Source organism: Falco biarmicus, chromosome 7, assembly GCF_023638135.1.
Source record: "Falco biarmicus isolate bFalBia1 chromosome 7, bFalBia1.pri, whole genome shotgun sequence".
NCBI lineage: Eukaryota > Metazoa > Chordata > Aves > Falconiformes > Falconidae > Falco > Falco biarmicus.
The window spans coordinates 16,623,160-16,639,003 of NC_079294.1; the positions used below are offsets into that span (position 1 = coordinate 16,623,160).

General features: G+C 33.3%; 1 protein-coding gene across 2 annotated transcripts in view; it reads right to left on the reverse strand.

Moving 5' to 3' along the window:
* The window catches only part of DPH6 (diphthamine biosynthesis 6), a 210,181-nt gene that overhangs the window by 146,745 nt on the left and 47,592 nt on the right, over positions 1 to 15,844 (reverse strand). For both annotated transcript variants that reach the window (XM_056346646.1, XM_056346647.1), the window contains 3 exons: positions 13,837 to 13,910; positions 11,593 to 11,711; positions 105 to 166 (listed from right to left, as the gene is read on the reverse strand). In XM_056346646.1, coding sequence (XP_056202621.1) covers positions 105 to 166; positions 11,593 to 11,711; positions 13,837 to 13,910 — 255 coding nt within the window. The remainder of the gene's footprint in view (positions 1 to 104; positions 167 to 11,592; positions 11,712 to 13,836; positions 13,911 to 15,844) is intronic.

Sequence of the window (15,844 nt, forward strand, 5' to 3'; positions counted from 1 at the left end):
AAAGTAACCAAGTAATTTTTTATTAAGGTCATTTTTCTGAATTTCTGCCTATGTTACTTTAATTGTAACTTTACCAGTATGAGTATCCTTTAACTAATACTCACCTCCAAAAGATGAGGCTCCATTTGATCCAGTGTCTTTCCTAGATGCTTATCTGGATCTAAACCTGCAGGGGGAAAAAAAGTGTAAAAATATTTTTTATAAAGTTCTGTTATGACAACAAGAAAGGTGGCATCCCCCCCCCCGGCCCCAGCTCCCAAAGGTAGCATGTCTCCCTTAGAAATTAGTCCCACTGTATTTAAAATAATTTCTACCCTAAAAAAACTATACTTAGTCAGAATTTTCTCTTAACCCCTCTGGGGAACTGGGTTCTGTGTTTGTGGGAAAATACGGCCAATTACCTTTTCACTCTGTGTCAACTGGAAAAGCTGCTGTTTTCCTTTCTTAGAAATTTCACTAACCAGTGAAGTAAACATACAGGTTCACGGTAACAAAAATACTAACATAGAAATTACCTCTTGAGTCAGAAGTTACCTTTGTCAATGCCTATTAAATTAAAATACAAGTTAATTTTTTTATAGTTCCTGCAAATTAGTGGAAGTAACACAGACTGTTTTCCATAATAAAAACTATTTTGCTGAATCACATTCTGTGTGTGCGTTACCCATGGAAGAAAGGTAAGATTTAAAAGGGATGGATATATAAAGAAAACTCAAGACTTACAGAATTCTTCAATATTGTACCTTCTAATCCATCACAAAATATTCTGTATGATGCCTACATTTTGATTTATTTTTTTTGGAAAAAAAAAGTAAGCTCTACTGGCATTTGATAATTCCTCTAACTTGCTCCTCTGTGTTCCTCTTTCAGCTTTCTGACTTCATGAGTTTTGCCAAGCCAACTCATGGCTGTTAAATGATCACTTTTTAAGAATAAGTCAAATAATTGGCAGAAATCAGCAGTGGGATAAAAAACGGCCAGGAACAACTGTTTCAAGAGCTGGCATCTTCTTCAACCAAATAATCCCAAATCCAACTAGGATACTTAAGTGGTCAAAAGGTTTTAACATATGAAGTAAATAAGAAAAAACAAAAATTGTGACTTCTAAAAGTGAAGGAAAACTGGTAAATTTTCAGTGCTCACACTCTTTACTACTCTTAATTATTGTGGTTTCTTTTTTTTACTGATTGCAATTCTTGTCTATTTTTTCCTACTCTATTGCTTTATACAATAATGGGTATCATTAAAGAGCTGCCACCAGAATGACTCCATTTAGAAGCAATTTCTGAAGTATGTACCTTGCAAAGCACTTTAGATCATTGATAATGAAAGCTGTTATATAAATGTATGATATACTATTTTATAAAGTCGTTGATAAGTTCGAATAGCTGATATGCCTTTTAATTTTTACAATGATGGTCTTGGTATATTTAAATTCCTGTGAAACTAAAGCAAGTTAGAGTGAATGAGATCTCAAAACATTAAGAAAGTTTTTAAATATTTCATTAAAGCACATTAAAAATTCTCTTACTATCTAGGGGAACACTGTAAAAACTGCTTAATAATTAAAGTGAAAGAGGACTGAGGTTTTTTTTCCCTCTATTCTTTTTTAGTATTGGTTTATTGCTCTTTATTAACAGACTAAAAATGTGTGTTGCTAGATATAAGATGGTAATTTATGCTTATGGAAATTATTTTGAAATATTTTCATTTAATTTCAATAGTTCAAATAATTCTGATAATATCTTCCAACTTACACCAGCTTAGCATTATGTCCTTGATTTTAATGGGAAAGGTATTAGGCTAAACAAGCATTTTCTCTTAAAATACATGAATAATAATGAGTACCATGGTACAGTACTCATGTCACACATCTACAATAACATTCTTCATTAACATAATTACTTTTCTAAGAAAAGCAATTCCTTTCCTTGATAAAAACAAATTAGTTTATTTTAAATTTAAACCAAGTGCTACATTACAAACATGTGAGAAAGGAAAAAGTTGTCAGAACCAGACACACCAACACATGATTTCTTTCACAACTTCTCTTTGATATTAGGAAGGATACACCTACTGTACTACCCCTTAATGAACCCAAAATAATCACTTAAACTATTATATAAGTAGTATGTAAAATACAAATAAATTGCATATGTATACACTATGGGTGAACTCTTTAGAATATCCCACACCTACCTGAAAATCTGTGAAAATGTAATGTACCCTTTCTGTTTCTCAGTAGAATTCTATTTTTGGATAGCTTGTCTTTCTTTTGAAAAGTATTTTTTTCCTTTAGTTTCCAATAGGTTTGTATTGTGAGTGAACAGAAACTGTCTGCTAAAGGCATCAAGAACCAATGTAACCTGTAATTTGCAGAACCAGTAATCCATATCTCAAATCTGTAATGGTATGCATGTATAGATGAAGCTGTACATCTACTGCTACTATTAGTGTGACAAAGTATCTCCAACCATACTTACAAAGCAGTTAATATAAATCTACACTTCTATTTGGCACGTTTTTCTTTAAAAAAAGGAGTAGATTGATTCAGATTCTTAAAATGATTTACACTAAAAAGAAGAACAATGTATTGTAAATTCTCAGTACATTCCATTTAACCACACCCTACAGATTTTTCCTCCATGAAACTAGATATGAAGAAAGCTGGATGGGTGGATAAACCAACAACAAGGTCCAGGGCCTGGATGACTATATGTAGAATTAAGAAATTAATTAGGAAAGGAACTATAATTCGTGGCACTGACATCTATTTTACTTAACTCACATGTATCAATGGGAAGCAATTACAATTCAATTAAAATATTCACTTTTATTACTTTACTGACTGACCTTGAAGTTAATGCCTGTTTTATTTAATTGCATCATCTATGAATAAATGTTAACCCTAGAATGTTATGCCCCATTATTTTCAATGCTTCAACTCCCCAACTGAACTATATCAATTTATTATGTGCTGTCAAAGAAAGCAAGTGGGGCTTTATTTCTTTGAGACAGACCAGCACATGATGACAGAAACATCTTGAAAGATTTGATAATGCTGTTTTTAACAGTGCTCAGTAAAACAAAATTGTGCGCTCACTTCCAGTTTTGTGGCCTAGTTTTACTGTAAAATCAGTGTGCAATAGCACAAATGGTATAATCAGTTCAAAGTAATTTCTCCTCCATCTATAATTCCTGATAAATCCACTGACAGGAGCAGAACTCCTTCCTGCAGATACCAACAATGGTTGCAGAGCCCTCTTGGTCACAGCCACAAGACAAGTGCTGTAGAGAACTGCAGCAATGTCAAAAGACTGGGGCAGAAACTCAGGGCTTTGTTCTGTAGTGATAAAAATGTACCAAAGAACATTACTAGAAGGCATTTCACTAGTGTGAAGTTAAGAGGAACTGTAATTTAAATGGTTCACTTTGTACACATGTATTAGTGTAGCATAAAACCCTCACCTGAGGGGTAACTACCTGATACTACTTGCATTTATCAAGACCATTAGAATATCAAGTTCCATTTTCATGGCATTACATTCAGCTAATAAAATCCACATTCTAAAGCCTCATCCTACTAACAAGAACATGTTTTGTACGTGTTCAGAATTTTAAAATAGTCTTGATTTTTAAAGAAAGTATTTTAATATAAAAAACCTGTATTTCCACCTCTTAGTAAAATGCTGAATAAATAAATAAATCATAATTATTGGCTTTAAGAAATGGTGGTACGTAAAGTTCTTCTGAAAGCTACACTGAACCAAACTCTAACCCATAACATATGAACATATTGTGGAAGAATCACTACCACACACACATCTCAATAAAATATGAGTTAAGCAGTACCTGTTGATAATATAGGGAAAAACCTCTCTGCCATAAAATAAGGTTAAAAACAAATATGAAAATAACTATCTATTATCACCCTTCTTGAAATTTCATATACGTACAACTTAGTAAAGACTCCTGGAGAAAAAATTGGAACTTCTTTTAAAGTTACAGCAACTTAAAGTTCCCTTCTTTTTCCTGACTTCTTGACAAGTATTGTTGAGAAAACTAGTAACTCCCATCATTAGGCATGACAGGGACCAAGATTTAACTTCTGATGATGGAGGGCAGTATAACGCACAACAAGGTTTCTGGAAAGATCCTAGTCAGCTGCTCACCCAAAGAAGAATTACTTAGAACTTTAAGTAAGAAAAGAGGGAATGAAAGACTTAAGTTTTCTGGAACCAAAACTAGCCTTTTCCACTGTATTTTCAATTTATTTTTCAGGAAGAAAACAGGGTTAACAAGGATGTGATGGAATCTTCAGGTACAGAAATACGGAGAGAAAGGACAAGAGTATAAAGGATAGATGCAACCACTCATCTTAGAATTGAAACAGAGAAAATAGGACTATTTTTGAAGGTAAAATCCTCTACTTTAAATGTTTCTTTGTCTTCTTTCTTTTTGAAGCAACATCACTGATTTGCATGAGCAGGATCAAGCACTATTCTTTAAACAATACAGAATCAAAGAGTATGCTTCTAATAGCACAGAAAAAGCCCATACACAAATGTATTAGTTGGTAAAGCAGCTTTACTCTGCCGGAATGTCAGATACCCTTCATGATATAGGACTGCACCTGCCACAGACATATTAACGCACTGAAAATCTATACCTTAAATTGCCGTAAGGTAGATTATTCCTTTAGCTTTCATTTCCACAAAGAGCTGGGAAGTAAACTTTTTGTCTGGTAGCATAACTTGACAGGTTCATAGTTGATTCTTAACTTTCTCATAACTGTCACACACAAAAGGCTGCATAAAAATGGTGAACTGGACGGATTCCTTGAATATCTTTTTCCAAAACATAAAAAAAATAAAATTAAAAGCTGCTTAATTTTCATATAAAAATGAAGGAAAGTGCAATAAATAATTGGATATTACTCCATCTCTAAAAGATTTCATTTGAGAGGAACATACTTCTAATATATTGTATAAAAGAGCAAAATTCATGCAACTTGCTTATGTGCCTACTTATTTTTCCTCTTTTTTTTTTCTTTTTCCTTTTTTTCTTTTTTTTTTTTCTGTTTTTTTTTTTTTTTTAAATTTATTTTAATGGGGTAATTTATCCAGGGTGGGAATAGCACAGGGATAGAATCTGAAGATATAGTAACTCTTTTCAAGCTAAGTGGTAAAGTTATAAAATTTTACTCCCAAATTGGTTCTAGCTTATGCTTCCAGTAGAGTTTCTTTAGGATCACAGTTTATCTTCTTTCTTAGAAGTTCGTCAAATATTTTCTAAACTAGGTTAGTCTGATGTCATCAAATTTTAGAATTCTAAGAGGTAAAGGGCTCTAAAACTCTTCATACTAGCAATGTTTATTTTATCTGTAATCTCTTGTGGTTTTGTTTGGTTTTTTTTTTAACATCAAAGTTATTTGTGTTCTAGTTACATCTAGGATTCAAAGCAACTTAGCTCTGCCATTTCAGGAACAGAAACCTCAATAAGTCTTTGAAGAAATTTTGTATTGTTTCATCAAATAACAAGGCAATGTTGTCACGCAGATACTTTTAAAACACTAAGATGTTCACAGTTTAAAAAGAGATTGTTGAAGAATTGTTTCGTAACAGCATCAAACTGCTTTTAATCAAATCCAAAACTCTATATAGCAAATGGTTCAGCTCCTTGAAAATACTGCCCAAGTCAACCTCCTCTCAGGACTTTCAACAGACTTCAGAGACTTAAAAAGTTATTACAGGTTTGTAATAGTAAGAAAGCCACATATGTATGACTTTCCCAATATAAAACTTTTCAGTGTTTCTAACTTTAGCATACTGAAATGTTTTGAGTAGAATTACTTTAGAGCACTGTTTATTAATCTATTCAATTCAAAGATTCAACCATTCCAGCACTGTAGTGGATATAAAAGGATGTGCTGTTTTGTCCCTGTTAAAGAATTCTGGTATTTCCATGCCCTGAACAGTTCTAGTGCTATTAAGATTTGAAGAAAAGGGTTGAAATTTCATTCAGTGGTAGAGAAAGGGTCATGATGCAAGTGGTAAAGATTGTCACTTTCATTAAATCCATCCCATGCAGACATGTTATAAACCTTTAAAAAGTCACAGTGCACAAATGGATCAACAGGGACTTCTGACAGGAGAGATCAGTAGATCACCTGCAGAAGGACGAAGGCCAGAGCAGAAATAAAGGATCAGATTGAGACAAGAAGTCTCATAAACCTTCAACTCAGAAAGACCTGGAAAGCAAGCATCTCTGGTTCTCACAACACAGATATGCCTTTAAAGGTTTTAGTTTATGCTCTGTTTCAGCACAGAGATCTGCACAGTGAATGTGCATCCAGAACTTAAATCTTACCAAGCATTAAAGAGCAGCAAGTAATATGCTAGTATTAACAAGACACTGCTTCTATCTCTTGATTTTCATTCTATTAAAATTATTTCTGCTTTTGACATCTCTTTTTCTTCCATTATTTTTCAGTTCAAAGTTCTCTGACTATTTTTCTGTCTCCTTCACTAGAACCTTTACTTCCTTTTCTTTGTCACGGTAAATGCCTAATAGTCCATTCTTAGCCCACTGCTTCCATTTCACTTTTTCTTTAGATGATCTGATCTCCCCAAATTGCAAAGAGATCTTTCCACTTTAAAGCCATCTCTCTCCAATGTTGTCTGTATCTGACATGTCCTTAAGAAGCACTGCACTCAACTTTCAATTGCTTTTCTGTTTTCAGGCAGATTCACTTTCCCACTCTTCCTTCCAACCGGTGTCATGTTACTACTGAAAATTGCTCAGTATTAAAAAATAGAGACATATATTAAAAGAACACTGTTCCTTCCATTGCACAGATAATGTGCTCCAACAGAACTCACATGACCACCAATTTACTTCAGGATGTGATCTGACATTACAGCCAACACAACCCAATTTAACAGTAAGCTTTCCATTGAAAGAGTTTTGTCCTCTATGTGGCCCATAGCATCTACACAGCAAGTTCCCCGCACACACTAAAAAGCAGCACTTCTCTGCTGGATCACCAAGCTGCAGCCACAGAATCGCTGAATTTTACAGAGGCAGAAGCAAGTAGAGACTTGTGGTTTGGAAGTCAGCTAGAAGGGGGCAGGAAAGATCAATCTTGTGGCAGCAACTCACTATCAGACCAGTTTACCTGTAACACCAAAGTACACCCTCAGGAACTTAACCAGGAACTGTGTGGTGCTAGCTCTTTTTAAATGTACTACTTTATTTGTAAATCTTACTTCCATGAAAATTAACGGGAGTCTGGCTATCAATTTCAGTCAGTCAGGATTTCACTTTTGTCCACTAGTGGCAAACGAATAATAAACGATAATGCAGACACCTAGGTGGTAAGGTATAAATAACAAACAAAAGCTCTAGGTACTGATTTCATTATACTGAGAAGTAACACTCTCTTTCTCTGAATTAAAATCTCATATACAAAAACATACACGTCCCTACACTATCAACTTTTCAGAGGATTCTATGTACACCAGGAATATACCAATCTTCTTGATGTTGTGATACAAGCATCAAGATCTTCTCGCAGCAAAGAAGACTCGAGTTAAATATACATAGTTTAGATAGCTCATTTTAGAGAAGGAACTTTAGAATTTGTTGACAGAGAGGAGATGGCAATGTCTCCCTAAGGCCTCCTTACTGTGTTGTTGGTGGGAAAGTCTGGGTAAGTGTCTAGGGCCTACACCACCTCAACATCTTGGCTTTCTCAGCCTCTGTGATTTCAAGTCTACCCATGGCTGAGCATACAGGTTGTCTAGAAGCACTCACAGCAGCCAGACCTACAAGGTAAATGATAGAGCCATGGCATAAGAGTCCCACTTTGTAGGTAGGCTGAGGACCACGGCTAATCAGCTCTGATACAAACTTTCTGCTTTTATTATTGCCCAACAGTTGAACAGTGTTACGGTATCATTTCTCTCCTGTGGTCCAAAGAACAGCTAGAAGTTAGAAACACAATTTAACCATTAAAGAGCTTTTTTTTGCAGCTTAGTATTTCTATTATCTGATCTCATAATTACCATGTTTTTTCAGTATTTAATTCATTAATAAATCATTAATTTACTACAACCAAACTGGGAAGAAGCTGCAATGTATAAAGTAAATAATGCATATTAATCCCCTAAAAGACAGAAATTTGAGTTTATATTCTGATTTTGACTGAAACATTGAAGCAGTAATCACACACACACATTTTCTCAAACTACAATGTGCACTAAAGGTAAACGCTAGTTTTAAAACTTCAAAAAAACCTAGAATCACTGAGGACAAGCTACGTTAACTGCATAACATAAAACCAATTTCAACTATATACTCATATATATGATAACTGAAGTTTGTCATATTTTAAAATGTATAGTGGCACTTCAGTTTTATTGTTAATTCTTAACAAAATTTAGCTATATTTTAATAAAGTAAAACTAAACAGAACTCAATGCTTGATTTTTGCTGAGGACTATAATGTGAGGAACCCAAACACTCCTTCCAAATGTAACCTTCCTCCTCCTCTCTCTTCACCTGAGTATTACACCTTGTAATTTAGAAGCAATTTGCTTTAGAACATGGCACAGGTAAGACCAGTACATAAAGTTACCATGATTAAAAGTTGAATCTGTTCTATGCATACTCTGCCAATTAATTAGTATCTTAATCCATAAAATGTGTCCAGAAAGCAAGGATGTCAAACCTGCATCTTATTATTGTGCTACATCACACTTTATTATACACAGTGCTATATTACGCTGTCTCATAGGAGCAATGGATATTACTGGAATTTCAGGCACACATACATTAAAAACAATCAACAGCTGCTTCTATTTTACCTGTTACTGAGTACCTTCATTCTGACTTTCTGGGAATTCCACTGAAGAGGGGTATATTTCAAATATAAAAGTATCATGCATCATACATGTATCTTTAGCAGCAAGAAAATGACACTGAAGACAAGTATGCATAAGCAGCCTTTTTAAGAAAAAAAATAATTCAGGTCTGCTGCTAGATCATAGAATGTTCTTCTGTCATCATTAAAGCTTCTGAAATACACTCTAAAGGAAAGAAAGCTGATCTACTTATAGATCAACAGAAGGCATGGGAAGGAGGCTTGCTAACAATATTTCTTTTGCATGTAAGTGAGAGCAATTGGTATCCCATCTGGAAAAGCACAGTACTCTGAGATAGAAAACTCTTGCCACCGGCAAAATTTATGGTATTAATTTGTAATAGTGGATTTAGGGAAATGTATTAAACTAATGCTCATTTACTTGCATAATTATGTGTTTTCTACATAAAACGACAGGCTTTTACCTTGTCAATACCAGCACTGAGTTAATGGAAAACAGGACAAGATGGGTGTACAAGTATGCCAGCGCTGATGAATGTCAAGCTCAGGTTACAGATTTGCTTCTTGCATTAATATCTGTACAATGTACCATCTAATGCATTATCCTTCAGATTCTTAAATCTGCTATTTTAAATATTTTCATTGCAGTTTAGCTTTGATTATTAATCTAAGAGGCAAAAAGTTAAACTGTATCTTATCTTCTTTGCCACTTGATATGTTAAACAGCCTTCATACCTTAAATCCACTTTAATAAGGCATGCAATTATTAAAGCATTACAGGATGGCCCTGGAGCACAAAAGCTCCATTAAATTTGCTTACATCTAATTACGTCTGCCTGAGGCAGGTGAGAAATTGACTCTGATAAGATCTTTCTTTTACCTGTAGCCAAAAAAATAAAAAGGGGGGGGAAAAAAAAAAGAACCTTGAAGTGATTTTCTATCTAATTGCTATCTACAAGTATTTATGGTATTCGCTCCTTCAATGAATAGCCCACAAAGCACTCTTTGTGCACTAACTAGTGCATTTTAAGGTTTTTTTTTAGACTGTAGCATACAAAAGACAAGCTTATCTTGCTGCAGGCATAAGACAGGTCATCAATGACATCTACTTCTGAAATAGTTTTATCTATTATTTAAATAATCTTTTCTTTAAAAAATAATTCTGATGTGGAAAAGCATGTCATATATTCTTTGTGGACTTTATTTTTTCTTCATATCAGCACAAGCAACGAAAGCATTGTATTTAATGGAAAAATAACATAAATACGAAAAAGTACTTTACATGGTCTGAAAACTATTCCTTTAATTTTTATTTTTTTTCCAATTTTAAAAAGAAGCATTTTATAGCAGAAAACACATCATTCAACTCCTATATATTTGTAACTTGCCTTCCAAAATTCAGGAAAATGTTATTAAATTACATTGCTTGTAACCTGTGAGTGAATGAGGGAATGTGGCATTTCTAATCGTTGTTCCCTCTAGCAGCCCTAGCAGATCCTAGAGAACAATACAGCGAGACCATAGTAGTGGTAATGTAATAACTAGTTAGAAACTATACCAGCTAAAGAGGAATAAATATATTTTTTTAAAAAGATTTAATTAAAAAAAAAAAAAAGTAACGGAATTCATCCAGTGTAAAGAGATTATAATTCAATTCTTGGTTAATACTTAAGAGGAAATTACTTTGTTATAAAGTATTCTTTAAAGAAGACAGACATTAGGAGTTGATGTGAAAGTTGCCCAAATAAACCAGCCATCAGACTTCTAATTATACAACACTATTTTTAACATCTTTAACTGCTGACGCCACCAATGCTCTTGTATTATACTAGCCATTTGTTGGTATAAGGTACCACAAATCTATAGTTACCCAAAATGAAAAGATTCTTTGGTCACACTTTATACTTAAGACCTCATTTGATACTCCTAAATGAAAAACTGCATAGAGGCCTGAAATGAATCTAGTACCGTTATGTTTTTCATGTGCTTCTTCGGTTTATAGAGCATGTCATTCAATAAGCCTTCCTATAAAACTTCATTAAACCTTATTTTTACATGCAAACAATAAAAAAATACGTTATCTTTCATATTTATTTGCTTCATTATACAAACCTTATTTTACATATTTGACAATGAAAAGACAGGTTGATTTGCTGGCATACTAAACTACTGCACTGCAAATACCATTTTTCTGAAGGCAGTGATGAACTATTTCTATTTGCTATATGCTTACCAACTCAAAGACTGTTGTTACACAAAATGTTTTGGCCTCTTCTAATTACATCTTGTTTGATGTTAATTTGCTGTATTTCTATTAAAACCTTTACGGTTGCTTTATAATATTGTCTAGCCACCAGCCTGCATCATCTATAAATGACAGTACTGTGAACCACTGAATTATGCATGCATCTTTACTGCAACTCAAAACCAAAACAGAACAAAAAAATTACAAAAGAGATTTAATGACTATGCTAGGAAGAATTACTTTTCAGCTTTTCCATGTCTCTTCTAAGAATGAATTACACACAGGTAAATTAATTACTCAAACATCATGACTGTTATTCAATGACATGATTTTGAAAAAAAAATCTTTATACTAACATTTCATATCCTGAAATATAGGAAAAAAAATATCTTTTTTTGTTATGTTGTGAATTTTTCCATGGGAAGTTTCACTAGACTACATTGCTCAGAATCTGAATACGTACCAAAAGCTGCCACTTTTATGATTATGGCTTGAATGTTAGATGATATCATTTCTTTAAGCAGTATTTCCTGGTTCCGACGCCAAAGGTAAGCTAAAGGCTGAAGATTAAGCCTTCTGCATCTTAAAAAAAAATGAAAAATTGGATAAAGCCAAGCATTATGCTTTTATGCAGTATCGTTCATGTAATATTAAAGAAAACTAATTTCTCTCATTTCCTAACTTTAAATAATTTTCCTTCTACAGTTTCAATTACTATACTTTACTATTCCCAGATTTCAGTATATACATTGTTTAATATTAAGAAAAATGAAATAAACCACTACTGAAAATAATTCATCTATTTAAGTAAGATGTAACTCACTGACGTAAACAGATTTGCATGGGAACATAAGAACAATCATGAAAAAATGCATTTCTAAACTTTTAGGAATACAAACCAGTTAATATCTTAGGACGTGATCACTTTTTATGAACACAGTTAAGGCAAGAGATACCACTCTGTGATAAATGTGGCTCGCGTCACTAGTGCAATGTGCTGAATGCACTCAGGAAAACTGTAATTTGTATCAACACCCAAGAAAAAGAATAAATCGGGAAAATATACTCAGCTTGTCACACAAATTAACAACTTGTTAATGTAAATTTAATTGTTTTGATACATACTATATTTAGTCAGCATTTGATTCACAGCATTTGATTCTTTATCAAATTAGAGAATCACTAATTTGCACTGTTGGTAGGTAACTCTTCTGCAAATTGCACCATCAGTTGGTGATAAAATGTGCAATGTCTAGTTCCTGAAAAAGTTAAAAATTTCACTATGTGACCAGCTCAGAGCACTCAAAAATTACCTTTATTTGTCAATTATCATTGTTTATCTAATATATGGGCTTTATTCTGTATCTTAGATAGACCCACTAGTATTAGTGTCAAGACTTCACAGTAAAATGGATGTTTTATACTGACATGTAAATCCACAGTTAGCACCCATATAATCTGATTGGTTTTGTTATTACTTTTATATATTATAACAGAGCACTAAGTTGTGAAATTAACAGAAACATTTAGCAACTCTGAATGTGAATTAGTTCCTGTAAGTGCCTAACTTCAGCTAACAAATTAGCTGAATCCAAGTAACCGTATGGTTTATGTGAAACAATTTTATTGCAAGGGGTAAATCTACAGATAAATGTAATTTTTTTTTTTTTTACCACTGAGCAACCTTGGAATTAGTCAGGTCTGTTAGGAACATTGTGATGTCATGTCAATCTTTTGGCTGTGGTAAAAGATCTGAAACTCATAATCAACAAAAGCAATATTTTCAAAAATATCTAGTATCATGATCAAGCAGTCATTAAAGTGTTTTAAGTGTAAGGGAAATGAAAAAGAAAGGAGCTATTTCTGACTGTAATTTACCTATGTGAAGTGTAAAGAAAACACCCATGCTGTATAACTTGCTGATGTGAATCAAGTTGGCACAGCATTAACTTCACCATTTTACCATTCATAAAGGTTTCCAGATATCTGCTGTTATTATCAGCAAATAACTAAAGAACTCATGAAATCATAATTAATTTTTAACACAACGTATTTTTGCATTTCATTGGACATACATAGTGAATTTTTTTTTCCAGACCCTAATCAAATCTTGGTCTATATAATACATGCACTTCCCATTACATAATCCTTTTTAAAAAAATAAGACTCTTAAAAGTATCATGATCTATCTAGACTTAAAGAGTGTGCACTCTAGAAATGACAAATGAGAGCTCCTGATTAATGATAACAGATATTAGATTTTAAGGAGGTCAGGAAAGACAGGCACATGAGGATTCTCTTGCATTTAATTCATGACCAGTCACAGGATGTTCCTCTATATTAAAACTGTTGAAAATAGAGATACTTGACTACCACACTGTAGTCAATGGAACTCAGTGAGCTTTCTGTTGAAATCAAAGTTCTGAACCTACTCTCATATTAAAACCCTGTATACTTTCCACAGATCCATAAGAGACCTGAAGAGCAATCCAAAAATTCAGTATAGTCTCTATTGGATTTTTAGTAATGGTTCCACGGGACAAAAAACCCCAAATAACTAAACCACCTTATATTAACAAATTGAATGAATTGGGTATCACAGAACATGAGAAATCAAGCAACTGTCTCTGCTCCAGAATTTGAGTTAGAAAACAAACAAGTAAAGTATTTTCCAGAATGTGTATATTAATAAAGGTTAATTTCTTACACATCTTCAACTCGAACTCTCTGGTAGTCAGAAAGAATCGCTCCCACAGATACACCCTCCACGCCTTCTTTGTCCTGAAGAAAGATATGGAATATTAATGACAGCAGCGTATGCTGACTAATATATATAGCATATATAGCATATAAGCAATAGAGGTCCAGTACTTCTACTAGCAGAATCAACCAAGAATAAATCCTCTTCCCTGTGTCCAGTACACAGAACTGAATGGGCTGGAATGCAGATCTTGCATAGAAGAGAGCAGCACAGCTGACCTCCTAAGTGGTTATTACTCTAACACAGTAATCAACTCAAGTACCATTCTACAGAAGTAATAACCAGTGAAAGTACCAGATTTAAGAGCTTATCCAAAAGTTTTCCGGACATCCTCCTGAAAATTACTTCCAGTTCTTCACTATAACTGAGTTGTTAGCTACCTTACCTACAAGTAAATATCAGCAACAATCAATCATGACTACTAATTAAACTGCTAGCATTTGTCACAATATGCAGCACAACAGGGTGTGAGATTACCCTTTTTATCCTAACACCAGAACAAGACAACTCTTGGGCAACTTACTCAATGTCACCTTTTGAAAATTCTGCTACAAAATAATGTTTTCCAAGCCATTTTCTCTATTTCATTTCAATTACCTAAGCCAAAAGCACTTACTTTTTCTTGTAGGCACAATGAGAATGTAACATTTTAAAATGCACATACTTATATTTCATGAATTCTTGCTTGAGTCTGAACCAGCATGTTGAATTTAATGTATTTCCTAACACTTGCTGCATCTAGACTTTTCCTTTTTTTAACCAAGGTCGATCATAACTACACAGCATGACTTACTTTCTAGACCTGCTCAGTTAGACAGCAATCCTGTGAAGTTTGCAGCAAGATTTTATCACAAAATTTTCAATAATATCAACCTAGATATGAATTTAAAAATCAAATAAGCCTTTGCCTGACATGGTACTGAATTTAATATTATTTTTCAGGTTTTTATCAAATGATATGGAAGGTGTTTTATTCATAATTATACTGTAGGGAAAAAATCCTGGTTTATGTCTGTCTGTGATATTCTTTCCTCAATCTGTTATGTTATCTTCTTTATATTAATTGTCACCTCATATTTGTCCAACCAAATTCCCAAGTTATTCATACCCATCTATACTTCTGTTAAAGAATCACTGTATTTATCAAAATTCCTAGCTACAGTAATCTGAAAATTATATCACTGTTCAATGTATGTACTTCTACACTTCATTAATGAATACATAATTTAATATGAAGCTTAATACCAAATCATACAGGATTCATGTTGATGCTTCTCACATGTCCAGAAGTAACAGTACTGATAAAAATTAACTTTAGCTTATCAGTCACTTGTTCATTATCTGTTGCCAGCATTATCATTATTATTGCTATTATCCAGATAATATTGCTTCTGCTTCTCTTTGAGCTTTCTGTGCAACATTTCAAAGCTTTTTTTCAGAATAAAGATAAATCACAGACATTTTAATCTACTGAACTCACCCATCTAGAATGATATTTCTTAAAAAGTTAACACAGTTATGTAAGCAGAGTTTTCTCTAAATAAATTTGATAAAATTATTCATGAAGCTTTGTTGGATCTTCAAGCACACCTGAAATGCTTTTCTTATAGCTTTATATCCTTATATCCTTATAATTTTGATATGCAGTTTACCTGCACTGCTACAATTGCACTTAAGTTGCATTCTTCGTATTTCTCTTTAGAAAGATTATAAAGTTTCAGTCACGTAAGTCTTGGAAAACATGACAGCTAAGTATTGTTTGTTTGTATTTTTATGTAGAAATAACACCAACAATTCCTTCAAAATGTGCTCCATCACAATGTTTAGACATCATCCAACATGTCCAGAAACATTACCTGTATTTCTGCTTATGTGAACAGTTAATCACAGGCAACATAACCTCAAAGGATATCACAAAAAAAAAAAAAAAAAAAAAAAAAATCACTAAGTGGTC